The 23,629-nt window shown below is 33.4% G+C and overlaps 1 protein-coding gene across 2 annotated transcripts; it reads right to left on the bottom strand.

Moving 5' to 3' along the window:
- Positions 1-1,459: 1,459 nt before the first annotated feature.
- On the bottom strand, positions 1,460-23,203 carry LOC123564250 (sulfate transporter-like). 2 transcript variants are annotated; one of them, XM_045357663.2, is made up of 2 exons: positions 22,954-23,203; positions 1,460-4,170 (listed from the first exon to the last, which is right to left on the bottom strand). In XM_045357663.2, exons 1-2 carry the CDS (start codon positions 22,966-22,968, stop codon positions 2,083-2,085), a joined length of 2,103 nt encoding a protein of 700 aa, XP_045213598.2. In that variant the 5' UTR covers positions 22,969-23,203; the 3' UTR covers positions 1,460-2,082. The 2 variants fall into 2 exon arrangements, with proteins under 2 accessions (XP_045213598.2, XP_045213599.2); XM_045357664.2 differs by lacking the exon at positions 22,954-23,203 and adding an exon at positions 14,091-14,249.
- Between the last annotated feature and the right edge of the window lie 426 nt (positions 23,204-23,629).

Here is a 23,629-nt window from a genome sequence, read left to right as displayed (position 1 = left end):
TAATTATAATTATGTAAACAATTTAATGTTATATAATCATCACTGTTACTTTTAATTTTCAATTGACACTGTCATTGAGCAATGCATCTTACATTTGAAGTTGAATGACACATTACAAATATTAGATATTTATGGAATTGCTTTTAGATATTTTAGAGATGAATATAAATCAGAAAAACCGCAAATTCTTGTTCTTCAAGAGAACTAATATATATTTTATAAATTTACATTTTTTATGCATCAAATGTAGGCTAAAATGTCTGTTGAATTGACATTTAAAGCAATTGTTGTATTTTGTTGCTATGGAAACATGAATTATGATAATGTTTTGAATATGAAATAGCATATTTATAGCAAGTAGGCATTATCAGCTGTGCTAATCATGTTAAATATATTTGATATTGATGGCAAAATATGAAATTAAAATATATGATAAAAGTACATGATTTTAGTATTTGTCATTATTATTAAACAAAAAGTGTTAGTTTGCGATGGGGAGTTATTGTATAAAAAATGCTGTACTTTTGTTATTTTAAAACATGCAGGTCTAAAAGTTTGAATTTATGTTAAGGACACATCATTATTCTACAGTTCAGAATATGTGAAAAACTCAGTTTCCATAAAAATGTCATTTGGAACCATTTTGTCATATATAATAATGCAAATAATATGGAATAATTAGCTCATTAAAAATGATAAATCAATAATAAATTTCCTTTTTTTTTGAAAATATATCATTTATATGAAGGATACGATATGAAAACTGAACAGTTCAAAACATCTGATACATTAAAAACGAATATCATATACCTGACTCAGAGTTTTATAAGTTTATCAGTTTTTAAACTATCATAGATTGTTTTCATCAATTCCGAAAGAATGGAAAATGAAATTAGACACAATTAATATAAACGTTACACTAGATGAAATAAACTTACATTAGAAACAACAAAATCATGTTACGTGAATGACCTAACTATAATTACAAACAACAACAACAAAAAATCCAGCGGAAAAAACAAAATCTTAAATTAAATGGGAATCATTCTTTCAGGAAAACCAGTTCTGTTGGAAAGATATATTCAAAAATACTTTTACTTGTTGCAAAGATAACAATTTACAAAAACTTTCATTATAATTTTCTTCACATACTGCAACAAACAAATTCTTATTTAAATGCAGTTTAACAGAATCGAGTCTGTGTGAATTTTATAATATGGAAGTTGAAAGTATGGAACACTTGTTCTGGAACTGTACAAAGTTTTAGAATCAAACTTTCAAATGAACGAGTGTGATATCCAGATACAACAAAATAAATTCCTAACATTTTTTTTTTCACTCAGGAAACAAGGTTACCTCATATTTATACTCATGCTCTCAAAACATTTTATATACAAATGTAAAATAAAGAAAACCAGACATAAATAAACAGATTAAAACTAGAAAAATATACAGCGTCTTGTTTCAATAACGATTGGAAATCTTCCCTTCCCTAACTTTAAACAAATTTTACATACCACGATAGTCATCTTACTTCTTTTATCTTTTCCTTCCTTTCATGTTTTTTTTTCCAGTTGACTTACCTATCGACATATCGTTATTATGTTTTCCTATTCTAACAACTACGTTTTCTAGAAATGGCCAAATCTGCTATATTTGTACAAGTTAAAAATAATACAAAATGTTTGTTGTATATCAAAATGTAATGTAAAATGTTCTGATAAATAAACGGGCCTTAAACGTGGTTCCATAAAATAAAATGAAATAAAATAAAATAAAATAACTGTACTTCTTATACAAATATAGATTGTTATTGTTGTTCACAGCTAAATGCAACATCTAGGTCTATTGAAATATACAGAACTGACGTAGTTCATACGCCAGTAAATAAGAACAAAAAATGCCGTCCTAACAAAAGGCATTTAGACTAATGAAATAATTTCATTACTTTGTACAAGCAGTTAAGAAAACATACCAACACACTATGTGTCTTTATATTAAAAGCACCAAGCCATTTATCAAAACAGATATGATAAATTAGCGTCTTACTGCCTTTTAGACAGCGGATTTATTTTCATACGTTCATGATACGGATGAATCGAAATCCTGCGAATTTATCATTGAAATAGCGTCAAACACATCAACAAAAACGCTACTCTTGGGGAAGGTCTTAAAAAATTCGCCTGCTTCCAAAGTTGCACACACATTATCTGTGATAGCAACAAAATAGACATCTACTTGTACTGTTTTGTATTCCTTGATAATTTGTTGTAGAGCTGCTATCCCTGCCATGTCGATGTAATTCACCATTGAGCAATCAAGTACTAACGACTTCAGCTTGACGTACAATCTAGCAAAAGAAGGATTCCCAACATTCTCGATTGAAATATTGTTCTTTACATCAACTGTCTCCTCATCAACAATCTTGGCCATAGTTTCAAGTTTGCGAAACTTCTTTAAATACTTTTTAGGATGTAAAATTTGCCTGAAAATTTGAAACTTCATTCTTTCTGCGGTTGCAAAATATAGATTTGTTGGAATTTTAAAGATCTTGACCCCTTCTATTTCTCTCATATTTTTGCCGTCCGTGTATCTGAGCGCGATATCTTCAGCTTTAGAGAGTCCAATCAAGTGGCCGGTAGATAGCTGGTCTTGTACTACAGTGAGAAATATTGAAATTCCTACGCCTGCAATTATGCCATAATTCAAGTCTCCAAGAATACTGACAGAGTTTGTCACGACCCAAATGATAAAGTCATATTTGTTAACATTCCATATTTTGGGTAAATTTCTATATTGTAATAGCAGATCTTTCATAGAAACAATAATCATTGCAGCAAGAACACTGAGTGGCAGCGAAACAAACAGCTGTCCAATAACCAAGATAACCAACAGGAAAAACACGGAAGTAGCAATGGCATTTAGCGTGGTCCTCGCACCAAGTGAACTCAGTATCATTGTCCTAGGTGGCGCTGTTGCGGAAGGGAAACAACAGAAAAAACCTGATACAAAATTTGAGGCACCATACGCTATCAGCTCTTGATTATCATCAATTGGCAAACCGTGTTTGTTCGCGCAGAGTTTCGCCATTGAAATACTCATAGCAAGGGACAATATCGCCATCACGAAAGCGTCGCTCACAAAACTGCTTGCATGATCAAAGTTAGGTAAAGCCGGCATTGTGAACCCGCTAGGTATTTCTCCGACAATCTTCACGCCAAAAACATCCACGAATTTTGCAAAGTGAGATACTATTGTTCCAATAACTACCACGATGAGATCAATTGGAATTGGCATTTTCATTTTGGTATTGTAACGTTCATTGACACATATCTTCACAAGAAGAAGTACAATGATGCAGATCACAGCAATGATAATTTCGGCAAATTTTGTTTGTGTTATTTTACTGAACAGATCTATGTACATTAACACAAGTTTACCCGCTCCAGCAAACGTTTTCACTTTAATTCCAAATATTTTAGGGACTTGGCTAGACGCGATGTGGAAGGCAGCCGCCGTAGTGAACCCGCCAACAAAAGATACAGACAGATAGGTAGTTATTATACCAAGTTTCAAGAGCCCCATTCCCGTAAGAAATATACCGACGAGTACACAACATGCCATAGAAGCTCCAATTTTAACGTCCATGATTTCATCTTCAGTAGGCCGTGATGCGTTTGTATTTGCAAATGACGCTATAAAAGAATCAGCTTCTCTCTCAACCACTGTCTGTGTAAGCAAAGCCATGACAGCGTTCGTTCCAAATGATATATACGGCGATGTTCCAAACAGCAGGTAAACAAGCACGGGAAAGAATGTGGAGTAGAGTCCATGGATAGGTCGCAGTGAGGCGAGAATGCCAAACCCCATAGCCTGTGGAAGGTGCATGAAACTGACTGTGAATCCGGACAAAACATCTCCAAGGATATATTGCTTCAGTTTATAGGAACGTATAAACCCAATAATTGGAAGGTACGATCCAAGAATCTTTCCAGCTTTTCTCTTTGAACATCGCATTGATTTCTTGATATTTTCAAATACACTCGATTTTGTTCCTTCGTCTTTGTATTTTTCAGCAAATGTCTCAAGTGTGTACAACTGTCTTTTAAGAGTAATTGTTTTCGTTGGTCCATTGGCTATATTCTCACCAAAACCGCAAACTAACCGCTCCTGAAATAGATGTCATACGATAACAAGAGACTCGAACAACAACATGTATGCTCGATTTCAGACTAATATCTTTGGTCAATTTTCACACGAACTTTCGAGAAGGATTATACTGTAACCCTTGTCAGGAAAAGTTTCTGTTAATTAAATGAAAGAGAAAATAAAAAAATCTGAAAAATAGATCCTTCGGAAGCACCGAGAACAGGGCAAACAGTAACAATTGCAGACTCGATTTGATTGTCTGTTAATGAGCAGTAAAGGAAAATGCAACACTGCCCTCCTCCCCCCGCCCCCCCCCCCCCCCCCACCCCCGCTAGCAACTGCTTAAGCAGTATTCAATCTTCAAATCTAAATGAATTGAAATCAATGACTCGAAGGACTAGAAAATATAACAACACTGAGAGCCGAGTTTGAACGATCCAAGAGCAGACGTTTCCAAAGTCATACAGCTCACAACTAAGTATGATAAAAAATGCAATTAAAGAGTTATTGGATGTTGTCGTCAGTCTAGCAATGTCTTGTTTCGTGATATATTCGTACTAAACAGTCTTTAAAGGGTGTGGACAATATGACTTAAATAATTTGAAAACTTACAAATTGGCTTTGTAGTTTGTTCTGGAAGATATTCTTATTATCTCACTTGTATATTCATCAAATGGGTACACACTTGTCTTGTGTATTAAAATACTTTGTATAATGTTCACTCTTAATTTTTTACCGAAGATCTTATTTTCAAAAGCCGAAATCCAAAGGCGCAGAAACGGAAAGTGGTTTTAATGTCAAAAAGCCTATAGCAAGTTATAAATACCAAACTTCAAATATCAAACAGCCTCAATCAAACCGAGCCTGCAACATTGTCGTTTATGTCGTGTTGAGCGATCTGTGGTTTTCCACTTGTTTATTTTAGTGCATTTGTTAACATGTGATGAAAACTCTCTCTTTTACACTTTAAAGTTCACCAGATTAATTCTGATGAATGTGTCTGGCGTTATATTAATGCGTTTTCTCCTCGTTGAATATGGTTATTGCTTAGTAATTATGATTTATATGTTCACAGTTGGACTGAAACGTCTAAATACAATAATTTGCTCATTACTGGTGGCATTCTTTATTACGGTTTGCCGGTTTGCAGTGAAAACTAGATATGTAGATTTATTCCGGTCCGTATAATCTTGCAACATTATTATTGTACATAATGAAGCTGTCTGAATAGACTTCTGCCCATCATATTTCTCGGCTCCAAACAACAACAAGCAGGGGGAAGAAACGTTTTATGAAACAAACTCAAAAGATCAATACATCTTATGTGTTGTTTTGTATTTTTCTTCAGTTGCAGAATCCTTCAGACGATTATCTTATATGTTTTATGTTTTCAAATTGTGGTGTTACTTGATATATGAATTTACGTTCTGACACGGTGATTTTTATACTTCAGTGGCACTTTTATGTGTGCCTATTCATTCGTTTGACGTCAGCGATGAAGTATTTCAGTAACGTAAATATTGAAATTTATCTTATGCTCTTCAGTGAAATACTAAAATTTATCAGTGAAATAAAATTGATATTTTCACTGTTTCAAACAGTGAAAATATCATTTTTATTTTTCACTGGTACGGAACTACACTTGAATGCGAAAGAATATGAATTTTATAGATAATAGGTAATTCCTTGCAAAATATACTTCAGTAAAGTTATAGATGTATAGAAATACTAACAGGATCATAAATATATACATTCTATCATAATAAAATATAAAAGAAATCAGGAAACGTAATAGAACTATTTACAATTTTTCTTCAAAGATATTCTGACGTCACGACATAATGACGTCATGATGCGATGCACGTGACGTTGCGCGGACAAGCTGGATATAATTTTGTTAAAACCAATTAAAAAAACATAAGATAAATAGAAAATTTGTTTGTTTTAGTGTAAGATCGAAATATATTTCACTCGTGAACACCATAATTTACATTTTCACTCGTGGCTGCGCCACTCTTGAAAATATTGCATTATAGTGTTCACTCGGTGAAATATATTTCGATTTTACACTAAAACAAACAAATATCCTCTAGGTATCACATGTTTGACGTTGCGGGAATGAAATAAAGCCATTACATAAATCATGATAATACACTAGTATAATAAAGCTTTGACGCTGACGTCGTTTATTTAAAGGAGACGTTGGGCGAATTCACTTAGTCCATAATAGGTAAAGAAAGAAGAAGATGAAGGTCTTTAAGGAGGTAGGTCACCTTAGTATTTGTATGTGCGCATGCCCAACTGCAATCGTGACGATTTACGACAACGTTTACGACACACTAAATGTGTTTGTATATTTATTCTTCTAAAAAACATTAACCGGTCTCTGATCTGATGCTTAATGGTTTAAAAATGTTGAAATATTGAATAAATTACCGCAGAAACGCTACAAAACAGTGTTGCCTTAAAATGACGTCATCGACGTCATGACATTTTGTGTCATTTACCTCGCAAAATGAACCTTTTATCTTGAAAGTACGTAATTCTGAGCATTTTTTATTTGAGCCATTATTTGCCGAAATATTTTATGAGTCTTTCGCATTGAATTGTGCGTCTTTTGTGTATTGAAATGTTATGCGGAAAGTAAGAAAATGGATGATGGTAACTGATGTTATTGGGAATATAGTTGGATGAAAGGTTACTTATTAAAGCCATTTTCAAATCAAACTTTGTAGTTTGATTTGTCATACCTATTTTTCCGTTTCCATTGGTAATTTGGTACTTATATATTAAATTTATGCTCTAAAAATGTTCAAATTTCAGTGGAAAAAATTGATTTCTTGAATTAAATTAATGTTACCATTGAAACAAATCCCGTAACCTATATATCTAAATGTGAAATTCAAAGGCGTTGACACTGGTCTGTTTAAGGATCAAAGCTTCAGCTTTTTATCTGTATCTCAACACTATACATGAGAATAAAAATTCTAAGCACAATGATTATTCCATAAAAAATGTAAGACGAGGAGTACTGTAGTTACTATTTTAAGCTTTGAAATTTGTTTAAATAAATGCAAATAACACGAACATTTTACTTACTTTAGAAATAAAACATTTTGAAGCTATACTGAACGAGACAAATAATTTTATTTTATATTTTTCAAGAAATTACGGTAGATATAAGATATTTTAAACATCTCTGTTGCCACGATTACTTTACACGCTAAGACAAGTAGGGTACCATGTAAAGTGTTATTCTGCTAATAATATTACCCTAATATTCCATGTTGGTCATCAACAGAACAGGCACTGAAGCCGTCGAAAACCCTATTATCATACATAGTTGTTTGAAAATGAGAGAGTTACCATGGAAATACTTTTTAAGATCATACTTGAAAGCTAACGCGCATACTAATAAAAGTATCAACTACACAGACTTCTACGGATAACAGTGAAACCGAAATACACTGAAAAGTGTTAAATATCTATATTTTCCTTCTTTTTTCAATGTAAAATACCTTTGGAGGGTCATGTACTTCAAACCTGAATAAAGATTGTACTTGAAGGGAAGATATAAACGAACCTGAAATTGTAGTAGCTAAAACATCAACCTACATGAAATACAATCAATTGCTACGGTTCAATTAATTCGACTTTACCCTGGTAACAAGGTATACTACCTCATTGAAGGCGTTATAACATTACGTTTGACTTATTATTCATTTAAGTAATTGATCTTTGTGTTAGTGTTTTCTTTTATATTGTCCATAACCTGCACATATTACTTATCATAGTTTAGCATTCAGACGCTGCAAATGGCATTAAGGCTGACTATTGCTGTTACCAAATTGCACCGATAGACAGCCAAATAACAAATCTACATCTGCAAAAATTCACTTTTTGCTTCTTTCTAAAACCAACGTTATTCACATAACAACACAAAGGTTGCGACGATCAAAACGCTACTTACGACCTATTAAAGATCAATTAAACAGTATTTGTGTTTTTGAAACATTCAAAAAATACTTTGCACAAATGGTCAAATTCAGTATTTGTTATACGTATAATTTACTATTTTAAAGTGACTTGGCAAAATTGTTTCACATACTGAGGCAGATTCCTTGCCTAACGGTCAATATCTCTGACTTCGAATCACCTGCCCCTCACCACTGTGGGTTCGGAACGCACTTAGGTCGGTGATTCTGCCCATGTGCCGGCTCCTGCATGGAATTTTGCGGGTAGGGTAATCTTTGGTCTTTTTACAGATTTTACGTTTAGAACTGAAAACTTCAAAATGCTGAAGGGCATTGAACGCAATTAAAATGCTTTGTATAATGCCGTCCTAAATGCTAGAGATATCAGAATACAACAAATAATGTTTTATACTGAATTCATTTCCATACTTTATATAGTCTGCAGCAAACTTGAACCTTATTTTGCCATATTCATACTGCAGATTGAACTAGGTGATGCATTACAAAGAAACCCGAACATTTTATTCTATATATCATAGTTTGAAAAGTATGATAACAATCTAATTAAAACATTTTTTTTACATACCGGAAAGCGATTAATTCATAAACTTACTGTACCCACATTGAAAACGTATTAAGTAGATGTGTTATTCACCATATCAAAATTATCATGGGTCGTTTAAACATATCTTTTTTTCTTTTTGGAATCGTCTTACAACTGTAAAACAACCCTTTTATTTTTCGAATTAACATATACAATGTAAAAAAACAATGTAAAGTAAAATATACATGTATAGAATGTGTGACAAAATACGATTCAACATTTGCTACATTACATGTATTCCAAAAATGTTTTCAAAATAGGTAGTCTTGTATTTCTATTTACTAAATAGTTAATTAAATTAGAACAATAATATCATTGTATAGGACATTACTAATGTTTAAATACTTCGTTCGTGTATCGTTAATAAAATAGGTTTTATATATACAATATGAAATGGTATTTTATAATAAATTTACGTCTTGATACTCTGAAAGTTCAATTTTATATCCAATGACGATATTAAGTTTTTAAAAGATCTCGAAAACCCACATTTTTGAAGACGTTAGAAATGATCGTCCAGTTTATCAGATATCTGTGACTGACATTGCAATATTTTATTTTCCCAGTTCTCCAGTTTTTTATTTCCAAAGAGTACACCTAGTGCTTTGACAGATTTATTTGTAAATTTGATGTCAAATTCTTTGATACTTTCATTGTTCTTTAGTTTTCCAATCCATAAAACTTCAGGTTTTGATTTATTCAGTTGTAGACCAGAATATACACCGAACACATCGATAATTTGAATTGCAGAAGGAATTTCTGACTTGTCTTCCAAGAAAAGTGTAGTATCATCTGCTAGCCGAGTAATTTTCAAGTGCCTAATTTGTTTATCATTAATTGCAATTTCATTTATGTCTAAACTTTACGGATTTTAATTGCCATAATTTCAGCTACGGTAAGAAGAGAAAGGACATCCTTGTCGTATACCTCGCGAGATTTCAAAGAAAATGAAAAAGTGGAAAACCACAGGCGTCCTACACGACATAAACGAAAATGTAGAGTCAGATTTCCACCCATTATTAATTACGCACGAGAATATATTGTTATAATGTCTTCGCCAAATTGATGAAGGATCCTTGAAAGTCAAATTTGTTTACGACATTAAACACGAAGGTCGAAAGCTTTTTTTAAAATCTAAAAATAGAATATCACCGTTAATTTCAATAGGGTCTGCGTAATCGATAATAGCTTGAATCTGGCGAATATTACAATCAATATATCAAAATGTATGTGTCCTTGCTGGTCAAGACTAATTATTTTTGGAAGGACATACTGAATTCTCTTAGCTAAAACTCTAGCTGCTATTTCTGTAGTCAATGTTTAATAACGACATCGGTCTTCACTTTTCAATATTCTCACGATCGCCTTTTTTTTTCAATGTGTTTATTACTTTTCTACATTGGCGCGACTTTTCTAAACTGAAAAAAAAATATTTAGAGTTTCTTTCACCTTCTTCCAGAAAGGATACCCTAAAGCGAACCTGGGCTCCAATTGTTTTGATATTACAAAAATTAGATACTTTCAATTTCTTTTTCAAGTTCTTGTATTCTGTTTTTTATTGGTATCAGGATTAGGTATTTGAATGAACTTTTTAAGTTCCTTTTCTAGTTTAAACAACTGGTTATGTCTTTCCCGTGATGCTTTAAAAAATTTATAGAAAATTCACGAATTTCTAACTTTTATTTGCGCATTTTTGACATATGAAATATATAATATATCTTCATCGTTTAATGAGTTGTTAAATTTCTAGAAACCTGGTCCTCGTTTGTTAGGTACTCTTAATTTCAAAGTGATAGCTAGGTGATCGTTGTATTGTATCTGGGCTGGTCTAATATCAGTTGAAAGTATAAGGGGTACAATATTTCCATAAATTAACCAAAAGTCTATTCTCCTCTTTTCAATGCTATATGTTCTAAAGTAAATTGTTCTACTTTTCCTTTTGTTTTCCTCCAAATATGTATTAAATTATGAATTTTAATCAATTTTGTCAAACTGTCAACTGGAATTTTCTTAATATTATTTTCATTTTGAGATCTACATACTCTTCTATTGTTAAAGTATCATTAAAATCTCAACCTAATAATTTCAGTCATTGACAGCTCTTTGAAATTAGCTGACATAAATTGAAGAATGTATGAGTTTTTTTTATTATTTAATGCATAAATATTTACTAGTGTATACGTGTTATTATAGAATTTAATATTTAAAACCACGTATCTACCATCTGCGTCATAGAATTCATCAATGAGTTTATAATTATAGTGTTTTAGAATAAAGATGGAACATCCCCTACTGTTTGTTGCTTCCCATTCAGAAGTTTGTAAAGTAAATCTTTTCTAATATTTGGAGAAAAATGAGTTTCTTGTAAAAAAGACTATTTGTGCCTTTTGTTGCTTTAACCATTCCAGCAGCCGAGACATTTTTTCTAACGTTTAACCCTTGTGCATTTAAAGAAACAAAGTGATTGTTTAAGAAACTTAGTTTAGATTCACTCATTAATATCAAGTAATAAATTTAAAATGATGCATTTTTGTATATAACCAGTGTAAACAATACAGTAAATTAACGACCTGTCGTACTATATGCTTAAATATTTCAGTAATAAATGGAAATTAAAATAGAATTCTGTACTAAATATATCCAGTAATATAATGTACAACACACGATAATTTCGTGGAAGACGTAAATTGTTACCATTAATATTTAAACATATCTTATTTAAATTTATTTTATTTCTCTCAGATAGAAATACATGACAACATGAGGTAAATTATATATTACTTAAACAAGCGAGGCAACAAAACAGGCATAGAAACAAATAATCAATATCGTATACAATAGTAGATGAGAAAAACATGGTGATTAAATAATCAATATCGTGTACAATAGTAGATGAGAAAAACATGGTGAACTTTGAAATTTTGGGTTAAAAATCTAGGTCATTATGTTAAATGAGAGAAAACCCTGAGAAATCACATTATCTACCTGATGTGCATTAAATCGTATCTAAATGTCAATGTTTATAAAATCTATGTCAAGTTCAAAACAGGGATGTCTATGAATAAATCTAGGTCACTGGATTGTCATAAAAACCTTACAAATTCTCTAGAGACCGCAGTTTTATCCTGACGTATATGCTACTGAATATCTGTGTTTGAAATATCTAGGTCAAGTGCGAGATTGTGTCATCTGAGAGATAAAAACTAGGTCACCAGCTCAGATGGTATAAAATCTTGGAAACGCTTTTACCTCAGAAAATAATGAAATAATGTCAGCTTCATGCAAGACTCAGATATCTGCTCAAAGGAGAAGAATAAAAGGTCAACAATGATATGTTTTATTTTGGACTAATAAAAATAAGCTGTGATAAAAAATAATAACTTTTGATAACCTTGAAGATTTTTTGGACTAATAAACATCAGTAACCTAGAATGCAACCAAGCAAAATAATAGCAGATTCAGTACCAACGTAAGCTGAATTCTGTTATAAGGCGTAAAAAATTATTTGTTTCCGGTATCCCGACCTACCCTAAATTTTTGGCCCGACCCTAAATGTTTTTATGGCCTTGGAGAATATTTTTTTCAACTTTTAACAAAATGATGCAAAACTGCACTTTTTATGCGTTAAACATGGTCAGTGATGTTAGAAATCAACTTACTATGCTCTAAAGGCATATCCCCCGTATTTGTAATCATTTTTTGACAAAACAATAATTTCCGAAAAGTCTCCCTTAATAAAAAAAATTCCCCCCCCCCAAAAAAAAATCCGACCTACCTACCCTAATTTTTTTGAGCATGTTACCGGAAACAAAGATTTTTTTAGGCCTAAGGTAAATTTTAATGGACTCCGTTGATTGCAAATGTCCAGGTACAATTACAACACTGATTTAACTTTAAGCGTGATGTACTAAAGTTGGGTCTAATTGACCTTCACCTTGTCATAAAGAGCAATGATATTCAGGTGACCAATTCAATGCCATCACGGCCGTCCGACATACTATTTTAGTGTGGTAAGTAAGAAACTTATTTGTAAAGCTGTAGTCTTCTTTTTAATAGCCTGTTAAAATTATCATGAACCTTTTAAGAATGTGTACATTTACATTGTGTTTGCACTAAATGTGTTTATACTTCCTGTTTAGTAAATGGATGAGAGTAAATTAATCATTATTATGAACTGTTTTTCATATGGTATATCACTATTAAACAATATACGGTCAATGGCTGTTTTTCATATGATATATCACTATTAAACAATATACGGCCAATGGCTGATGATTTTCATATGGTATATCACTTTTAAACAATATACGGCCAATGGCACTATGCCCCAACGATAACGTGATGTTTACAAACATGGCTATAAAGAGATTTAAATGTATCATGGTGAATTCAACACTTTGTAACTTGTAACAATCGAAATATTTCAATTATATTTATCGATTACAAATAAGCTCAGAGGTAAAACATACTATTTATGTTCGACAGATCGTTTGTCGTGTGGGTTCGAAACTCAGTGAGGACACTTTATTTTCATTTTTGCATAAAAAGAATAGATTCCTTCGCCATCTCTTTGACACAACGACTGAGAAATATTTGCAGTCGATATGGCATATAAGAAAGGTTTTGGGGTAAGAGTGAGGTTGGGTGCGCATCATAAACCGGTTTAAGCTCCCCAGTGGTGTTTTTGCCACTGACCGTTCCAAGGCGGTGCCCCACTGTGTTCCTTTATTTGTTCGTTTTGTCCTCAGGTGTTTACTTTATATGTGTGTGTGTGTGTTGGCAGTGTGCACATCTGCGTACTGTGAGTTTTGTTTTGGGGAGTCTGCGTGTTTGATATTTATCCTTGTTTTTTCAGTACCATATCAAAGATGATATTAGTTAAATGCATGTATTATAGCGAATAATGGACACAATATTATGTTATATAAAGACATATATGCAAATATAAACAATCAAAGAAAGAATTTCTGTTATCTGCATTTTACCCGACTGAGCTATTTAGCCGTATTCATACTGGACAGCTAAAATGAAACAAATACTGATATTTACTTGCCAAGTAATGTACAAGAAATATGAATTGTTATTTTATCAGTTATCATGAAATGGTCGCGTCCTCGCGCGGAAATCACGTTATCATTAGGGATTAGTACGTATCAATACTGATGATAATTATACAATAAGATCAATACAATGTCATGTACTATTGACATAAAACCTTAAACAGAATAAGTAGATATGATATTTCTATATCTAACATAGAACTTGTTAAACACGCAACACAATTACTGTGCAAGCAAATGTTTGCTTGTTCTCAAGTTAACATAATTTGGATTAAAGTAATACAAGAATACGGAATTGCTTACCTTTTCTGTTTCCATTTTATAATATTTTATACGTATATACCCATTAAAAGCACAAATTTACATGTCTATCAGCACGTTTAAACACTTGTCCCGCTCGCTCTGGTTATCAGTGTTTGTAAAGAATGTTTAAGAGTATGTTTAGGAAAGGTATGTCTACAACTGCGTGAAATTATCATACACCGTAATATTTCGAAATGACTAAACATCTTGCCACTTTAAATGAAAGAGTACTCTATACTGATAAATACTTAAAAAATGAAAATATTGATTTCGGCGTTCATGCGAATCAATGAATCGTGGTAATATGATGGCGAAATACGAAGCTACGAAACCGAAGAGCGAATGTTTAAGCATTGTTACTTTCCACTTCGCGTATCAACGCTGTACCTTTGCGTGTCGCGTTTCAGGGAACACGCGCTGGTTCTTATGGGACACCATTCAAAACAAAAAAATATATGTCTACATTCCATGAAACATATACAGAAGAAAGAATACAATTTTCAATTATGATATAATAATAGCAGATTTTACAACCTGTCTTCTTAATTTACCAGGAAATCTTAGTATTGTATAAACTTGTTAAGTTGTATAAACTTGTATTTGTAATGCACAGTTTTCCACTGTGAGTAGGACTGAAAACTTAAACGATCAGGATTTCGATTCTCGACAAAACAGTTTCTATGGTTCAATATTCAATAAATAAATAATTCGTTTACATCTGAAAGACCGTTTCACAGAGCACAATTGGTTTCTTAATTGCTCAGTTTAGTCTGAACTTTGTTTTCTTCAAAATACCGGGGTTTGATTCAAAATACATTTTTGAAGACTGTTGTGGCTGGTTACACCCGATCTTAATGGTGGCTTACAAATCTCGAATTCTAGTAGACTCAATGAGAATCATTTTCTTCTCAAATCTTTTATGTGTGAAATATAGTTATCTCGGCCATTACCTGGTAAATAGAAGTGAAACATGTTCATGTAAACTGCGGACGATGGAAGATTGACGATGGATGTTTTAAGTTGGACCAATATCTGTACAAATAGCCTACCCTGAACCAAAGGTTTAAATGAGCCAAACAAAAAGTTACTGAAAACCAAAATGTCCTGAAATCAACTATAGACAATTTAAAGTGTAATTATCTTTTACTTATTCATTGTGCAATTAAAACTTTCCTAACAGGGGTCGCAACATAATCTGAATTTTGTTTCGGCCGAAGTATAAACATAGTTGGTGTGTTAATTCTCCGCGCCGCGCCTGTTGGGCGCGGGTATTTGTGACGGCTTTTTGTGATTTGTTTGTTTGTTTGTTTGTTTTCGGTTTAACGCCGTTTTTCAACAGTATTTCAGTCATGTAACGGCGGGCAGTTAGCCTAACCAGTGTTCCTGGATTCTGTACCAATACAAACCTGTTCTCCGCAAGTAACTGCCAACTTCCCCACATGAATTATCAGAGGTGGAGTGTCAGAATAATTTGTATTTGATATATTGATAACGTTACACATAAGCACAGATAGTGCTTGACTCCCTTTTCATGCTACCATTGCTATAATTATATTTGAATTGCTGTAAATAATAGGAATTGGGTCATTTATGGACGATTTGGGTTAATTACAGTGATAGCTGGATCCTAGCATCACATGTTATATTATATACAATAGTTAAAGGGAACCAATTATTTGTTAGAGCAGGTACTCCTTGTAAAATGCTATGTTCAATTTTGGACCAATCAGAAACAAGTTCTATAAATAGCACCAATCAAAGCTCTCGTCTGCTAAGGTACAAATAGTTAGATGGATGACAGAGAGATCATTCTAGGTCGCTGACTTCAAATCACTTGCCCCTCATCGATGTGGGTTCGAGCCTCACTCGGGGCGTTGAATTCTTCATGTGAGGAAGCTATCCAGCTGGCTTACGGAAGGTCGGTGGTTCTACCCATGTGCCCGCTCGTGATGAAATAATGCACGGAGGGGCACCTGGGGTCTTTCTCCACCATTAAAAGCTGGAAAGTCGGCATATGACTTATCATGTGTCGGTGCGACGTTAAATAAAAAAAAAAGAAAAAAAAAAAAGAGATCATTCTGTATTGAGGAAGACACATCGAAGATTCAACTAATAATTTATCCCAGTACCTTGATAAGGAAGTTATTGCAACTACACTGTCAGGGCGGATAAATTATTAAAAAGAAGACGTTTAAAGTTCATAGACTAAAGAAGAATTGTAGAATTTCAACTAGGTTTTGAGCTACAGGGCTAGCGCATAAGAGTTTTACCTTAAGGGTAGTTGAATGCTATAGACGATAGCAAATATAGGCTGAACATCGGAAAGCTGAGAGAGAGTTTGGTAATCTACTGAGATAGTAGGAGAGTTCCAGCTTATAGACGAGGTTCAGCGTTATTGGCAAAGTACAGCCAAGGCATCGGGGATAAACCTATATGGTAGTTGAATGCTATATGTGATAGCATATAAAGGACATTCTAAATTGTTTGTCAGCTAGTCTAAGACAAAGTCACCTTAACGATTGGACCCATTTCATTGTTCAAGATACTAAAGGTGTAGGTACTACCCTGGGTCATATAACACGTATCCTGATATAGAGGACGAATGATTTCAGACACAATGACTTTTATCAAATCGTCACGGAAAACATACGCCCGCCCGGGGATCGAACTCGCGACTTCGCGATCCGTAGACCAACACTCTCCCTACTGAGCTATGCGGGCGGGCTCTTTTTATGGTTGCAATGTATGTCGTAAATGACAATTGTTTTCCTCTCGATTTGCAAAATTTCAAATTTTTATTTTAAATGCCTGACCTGATCCATAATAATGGCACCAGATTTAAAAACACAAACGAGAAAAATAAGTTTCACTAGAAGAAAAGAAGCAGGAAAGAAATCAAAGAGCAGAAAAGAAAGCAAGTTTTTCGGACATCATGTGGAAAGTTCCTTTCGTTTTCAATTTGATGAATGCGCCAGAAAGAAATAGTATTGATGAGCGTGTTTTTCCATAAACTCTAAAACATGCATTTCGTAAGCACATATTGATAGCTGAGTTCTGCTCAACCCGGGGCTAGAGGGCGTGGACGGTAGCATGCATTTCCACTACCGTCCATGAACAGACTTAATCAAACCAAGCCTGCAACATTTTCGTTTTTGTTGTTGTTGAGCGACCTGTGGAGTTTCCACTTTTTCTATTTTACCAATATTATTTTAAATGTAAACATATCCAAATATTTTGTTCAGTGTGTTGCAATTATTACCGTTTGCGTAATAATATTGGCTGTAGCTGCGCTTTGTAAATCACTCAGCACAAATTAGCGTAACGATTTGCAAATCGGGCAATCTTACCCACATTTGTTAAACGCGCAAGCGTTTGGTAAATCAGTCTGCGCTAAAGACATACCGATTTTATCTTCCGACAAAATTTGATAAGTGGGCCTTTTATACAAAATTATTTAATGATATAAATGGCAAAAAAAACAAAAAAAAAACCCACACCTGCTGGAAGGTATGAATTATTCGAGCCGTTCTGTTTTGCGTGTACATTACATCAAATAATGAAAAAGGTGATCCACATATTTATGCAGTTATTTAAAGAAGATATTTACGTCCTTGGTAATTTACATACTTTGTTTTAAAAGTCGTTTTTAGTTACTTATCGTCATCCCAGATGTATTTCATAAACTCTTATCATTATCAACTTTTTAAAGCTTTTATAGTTTAACCTTTTAAAACTGAAATGAGCCGTGCCATGAGAAAACCAACATAGTGGGTTTGCGACCAGCATGGATCCAGATCAGCCTGCGCATCCGCGCAGTCTGGTCAGGATCCATGCTGTTCGCTAACAGTTTCTCTAATTCCAATAGGCGTTGAAAGCGAACAGCATGGATCCTGACCAGACTGCGCGGATGCGCAGGCTGGTCTGGATCCATGCTGGTCGCAAACCCACTATGTTGGTTTTCTCATGGCACGGCTCAAATAGTACCTTTCGCAAACACACAAATAAAATAGCAAATCCTGACAAGTATTTTCATGAGTTCTTGCTAACATTCCCAAGGACGTTATTTACGTCCTTAATTTACTTTTATAAGACATTATAGTTCAATGTTTATGCCAACTGGTAATCTAAATAGCCACATTGGTTTTTCGGCGACGCCGTCTAAATTCGTTTTCGTTACCTATGCCACGTGACTTCAGTTTGCAAATCAAATTACTTGATAACGCATTATAGATAATTTATCAAAATGGAAGATTTACGCAGCACTCTTCCTGATTGGACGAGAGTGTCAATTTCTTTCACTCTGTTGATTGTGCTACGCTGAGTGAAATGTAGACAAAGGGTTTATCCTAAACGATGCTGTTCACAGTTTTAAAGCTAACTTTGGCTCAGTATATTTAGCAAGAATATTGATATATCTCAAAATGATAAGTAAGTTTAATAAATATGATAAAAACCTGTTCAAATACCAACATACATTGTATATCAAATTAAAGAAAGAGCTGAATACGGTCTGCGTATCACATGAATAAGGGTGTGATAAGAGTCTTTTATGTAGAGAAGTGCTTTTTAAAAGATTTTCCTTGTTACAATTGTCGTCTGTATATGAAAAGGTTTCTTGCTTTGTGGCTTATTCAGATTGCATATTAAAATGAGTACTTGTTTGCTTTGATATATTTGTTATAAATTATTTAACTGATTTATTATATATGAATATTTTTCTTTAGTATGGTATGCAAATATTGAAATCTGTTTCATTATATATATGCTATATAATGACTGAATCTCAATACACTTAAATGAAGGTACGCTGCATACAGTTTATCTATGTGATATGACTACGGTCAAACTTTGTTTATGAAACAGAAATATTGAAATAATTACAATTGTATGTTTTGCTTGACCCTAATTTTTTTATAGGTGTGACGTCATTGTCCAAAGATTCATGAATAGCGAATATGCATTTGTTAAAGCGGGATCAGTTGGCCTATTTTAGAAATAAATAATAATAATAAATAAAAGAATCCTTTAATTGATTTTTTCTCATGAATTCTAATCAAACTTGATTTGTAGCATCTTTATTAGGCCCGCAACCAACTTTGTTCAGCTGGGACATTTGACCCCTTTTAGGGGCTGCTAGAGCTAAAACTAGAAATGCCTTTATACAGCGTCTCATGAACAGCTTGGTGGATCTTTGTCATACTTGGTCTGGAGTATCATTATAAGGTCCTCTTCCAAATTTTATATAGGAACTTAGGCCCTATTAGGGACCACTATAGCTAAAAGTAGATATGCCTTTCTTCGCATTAACCACTAAAATGTAATGGATTTTATCAAACTCGATGTGTAACAATATCGTAAGGTCTCCTGCTATTTTGTTACAAATGGGGATAGGGACCAATTTAGCTAAAAATATAAACACGTTTAATGGCCTCTTCCCATGAACCGCTTCATGAATCTTCATCAAACTACTGCTGTAATTATTTGTCTAAGGATAAACGAAACAAAATTGCAACCCTACGAAACCTTTGCGAAAAATTAAAAGAGAACCATTTAAATTGTTAAAGTGCGGTGTTTAGTTTTGCATTTTGAAAAATGTTAGATGAAAGATGAATGTTAGATGAAAAATTCATAAACTTCTTTCCTTATTACAATTCGCCGACCATCATTTTTAAAGATATTTCTTGTTCCTTTTAAACTGTGAATTTCACGCCCCTGTGCGGGATAAAATGATGTCTGTTGTGTTTCATTTATTGAACATCTTAGTCCTTCCTCATCAATTAACTTGACAGTATCCTATAGAGCTCACATTCCTGATTAGACATTTATCAAAATAATTGTCTTGATAACATCTGAGCTAAGTTTGAAACTCAGTCATTTCGGATGAACAAGTACGAGTATGTATGTCTGAATTTAAGATCTTAGAGGTCAAAGTCGCATATGGGCCATGATCAGTCCATAAGTAGGTCACTAAATACCACAATAAAAATCCTGCTCACACTACAAACGCAATGTTTTTCCTCCATCATTCATTGCCTAGGGTCTACAACAAACACACAAGTATCGTTATATCATCTGTTCTATCGGTACTACGTACAGTGTTTTGTTTGGCGTGGAGTTTCCTTTTGCTGCATCTTGCAGCAACTTTCGTACTGGTCTTTGGCATTTTTGACATGGTAAGCGGCGTAAAATATTCAATTAACCCACAAGCATTAACTTGAAACATATCGGAGAGAGTCTGCTTATCCGACATACTGGATGTCTTTTGAAACCAGTTGAGTTATTTGAATCAAGAAAGCTTCTACATGTAGTATGGTACAATAACAACTGCAGTAGTTTCTTGGCAAATACTATTGTGCTTGTGCCACACGTAATAACAGCTTTTATAAGCTATTTGACAACTACAAAATAGTTTTCATAAACAGTTGTTATTTTCCATATAAAAATGAGCTACTGTTTTCAATACCACTGTTAAAGTGTATAAAAACCTGCTATTTTATAATGGATATGTTTTGACAAAGGTGCTCGTACATGATGTATTTTTTCAGAACAATATTTTTGCTGGAGATAAAACGACAGCGTAAGTATATAAACGTAAACGACTGATCATCTAAATTCACACTCAACTGTGACCATATCTGTTTGTTTTTCTTTGCTAATCAATTACATGCATGACAGAATTTATTACGAGTCAGAAACCTAGCTTATAAATTTTAAATCCAAAACACTTTACATGTAACGTTTCACTATTCACTTACTGGTCTTTGTTTTTGGAAGCCCCCCCCCCTCCCCGGTAATAATGTCCACGAATTGCATATGTGATTTATTGCAATAACATTTCATAGTTCAAGATTCTGATGCCACTATGTCGCCATTTTATTTATGGCAATTCATACTTTTGCATGCCAATGCCGCAATGTATTTTGAGCAATTATGTTACACAGTTTGTTCTAATTGTCCTGTTAAATAAGAAAGACTCTCAGTTTAGCATTCTGATAAATGATCAAGAATTTACCTCTGTAAATGATCATCTATTGTTTCATTCTAAAGTTATAGTTTCCACCACTTTGGTTAGATTTATTGTTCTTTCGTCAAGTTGTTCGTCCACTGGTCCGTCCGTCCGTTTGTCAAAGAACGTTTTACTAACTGACAGGATTTTCAAACATCGTGACACAATTATTTTCATAATGAGACCGCGTGCACAAAAGCTAATGTAAAATGTCATACAGTTGGATTAAAAGTCCAATATGCAGTAATTATATCCGTTCCGATATATTTGCCATGTTTAAGCAACAGGCAAGGCGCAACCTTGGCAAATCAAATGTCGAAAGTAATACACGTTCTCAACAGTTTACCAGTTTTTAAATAAAAACGAATCTCACAAGACCCAGATTTTTGTGCACGCTGTTTGAATTGAAGCAAATGAGGTCAGGTTTCCTTTGATGAAAAATTATTGATTTGTGAACATCTACAACTGTTAAGCCTTGCATATAGATGTACAGTACCCAAGCTTACATAATAAATTTATATTGAAGTATTCAATGACTGTACAGCATACATGATGTTATTCTAAGGGTATTATACACAGAGGTTTAACTTTACATTTGGTAAAACATAATGGTTTTTTTGTGACTGGTATTGTTGCACAGTTTTAAGATGAAAGATATTTTGTTAAAACATGACAGGGTTTAGCGGAGGAGGGAGTAATTTACTATATTTAAGCTGTCACATGTGTACATTGGAGACGTTATCATAGAAAAGAGTATAAATAAGATGACAAATATAGCTACACATTACACAGAAACAGTTTTAAGACTTCTTGCATACCAGACTGGGTATAAGATGACTCGTGCTGTTAATGACGTATAACGAGCTACATCTGTATAGTAGAATCAAACGTCATTTATTGGACAAAAAAACGTTACGTTTCACTGTAGAAGATAAAACAAAACCGGAACTATTACGTTCTTTTCGTCTTTGTAACGTCATGACGTACTTCCTGTTTACGGTCGTAAAGTTCTCGCGCATTGTTCATACGCTTCTATAAGAAAAAAGTTACCTATAAAAAATAATTTGTTGGAATTTAATTTTACTATCGTTTGTTGAATACGGCATGCAAGAAAAAGATTCAATCACTGGTTGTAGGTACAGATGGAAATATTCGGCTCTCGGGGAACAGTTTAAGCGGTAACTCGGCAAAGCGGATATTTCCCATCTGCACCTACCACCAGTGAAAGAACCTTATAAGTTTTCAGTGTTTTAAGTTTTTGCCTTTGATTGGTTTGAACTTGCAAAACTAGAATGAATGTGACTTTTTATTAACATCACCTTGAAAAATCTTTAAGCACGGTTTTACTTAGTTTTGTCTTAATGACCTTCACCTTGTCATAATTTACTTACAGAAATTGACCCACAGACCATAAAGAGCAACGGTACTCAGATGAGTATCATCTTCACTTTCTTAAAGGTCATGGTACAAATTGGTATGGATTATAAATTGTACTGATTGAATGTATTTTATAGTAGATTATAATTACAAGCCTGTTACTAATAAAGATATTTACAAGTTTTACTTGTTTACGTAATGTGTTGATACTTCATATTTAGTAAATGGATGAGAATTAACAAGCATGAATAATCATTGAATTATTTTGATCAGGTGGATGTAGATTTTGAAAAAAAAAAGACCATCAAAGCTCACCCTCCTTCTGAAACATAATCTAGCAATAATTTATAATGGCCTCAACTTTATTCACGATCAATATGTTCTAAATCTAACATTTTTCCGGGTAAGCAACCTGGTTTTTATTGTTGTCAAATTAGCATAAATTTGATAAAAATGATAAAGTATTATGTAATGACTTACCTTTTCTGTTTCCATTTCGTAATATTTTATTATATATACATAAAGCGAAAAAGCACTAATTTACACATATTGTCCTTTTTCACAAGTAAAGTGTCTATCAGGATGTTTCAACACTTGTTTTAAGACGGTTTAAGATGTGCACTTTAACATTTTTGGTAAATCCGGCTGTTCTTATATAATCTTAGGTTTACAAGCTAAACTGAATTTAATCAAGCGGTAGTATGTATGTTATCGCTCTATGGTAGTAAATTATCAGTTTGTCGTATACTGATAACAGAACATCCCATAAATGTAAACCGAGTTATTGTAGGCTATATAAGGTTGCTAGTGTGAAAAAAAGAAGACAAATTACTACTAATATAACGATATATTGTATTTTCCTTTATTTATGAATGACATTTAGGTAAAAGTACCGGAAATAGATATGTTCGGGAAATGCCAATTTTGCCTAGGGATCTTGACAAGCTATTATGCGTATTAGGACTGCTGATTGCTTAACCTTTACCCTGCTACATTTCTAAAATGGACTGGTTCATCGTTCAATTTGGGCAATACCATTTATTGTTCAAAGGGGTGTTGGTTGAAAATTTACTGACTGAACAGCGAAATTAGCCTGCACGGACGTACAAGCTGATCTTGGCCAAGCAGAATCACTTGCCGCCAGCAAGCTAACGGT

The sequence above is a fragment of the Mercenaria mercenaria genome, chromosome 2, assembly GCF_021730395.1.
Source record: "Mercenaria mercenaria strain notata chromosome 2, MADL_Memer_1, whole genome shotgun sequence".
NCBI classification, from domain to species: Eukaryota; Metazoa; Mollusca; class Bivalvia; order Venerida; family Veneridae; genus Mercenaria; species Mercenaria mercenaria.
This window is presented reverse-complemented; position numbering and strand designations above follow the sequence as displayed.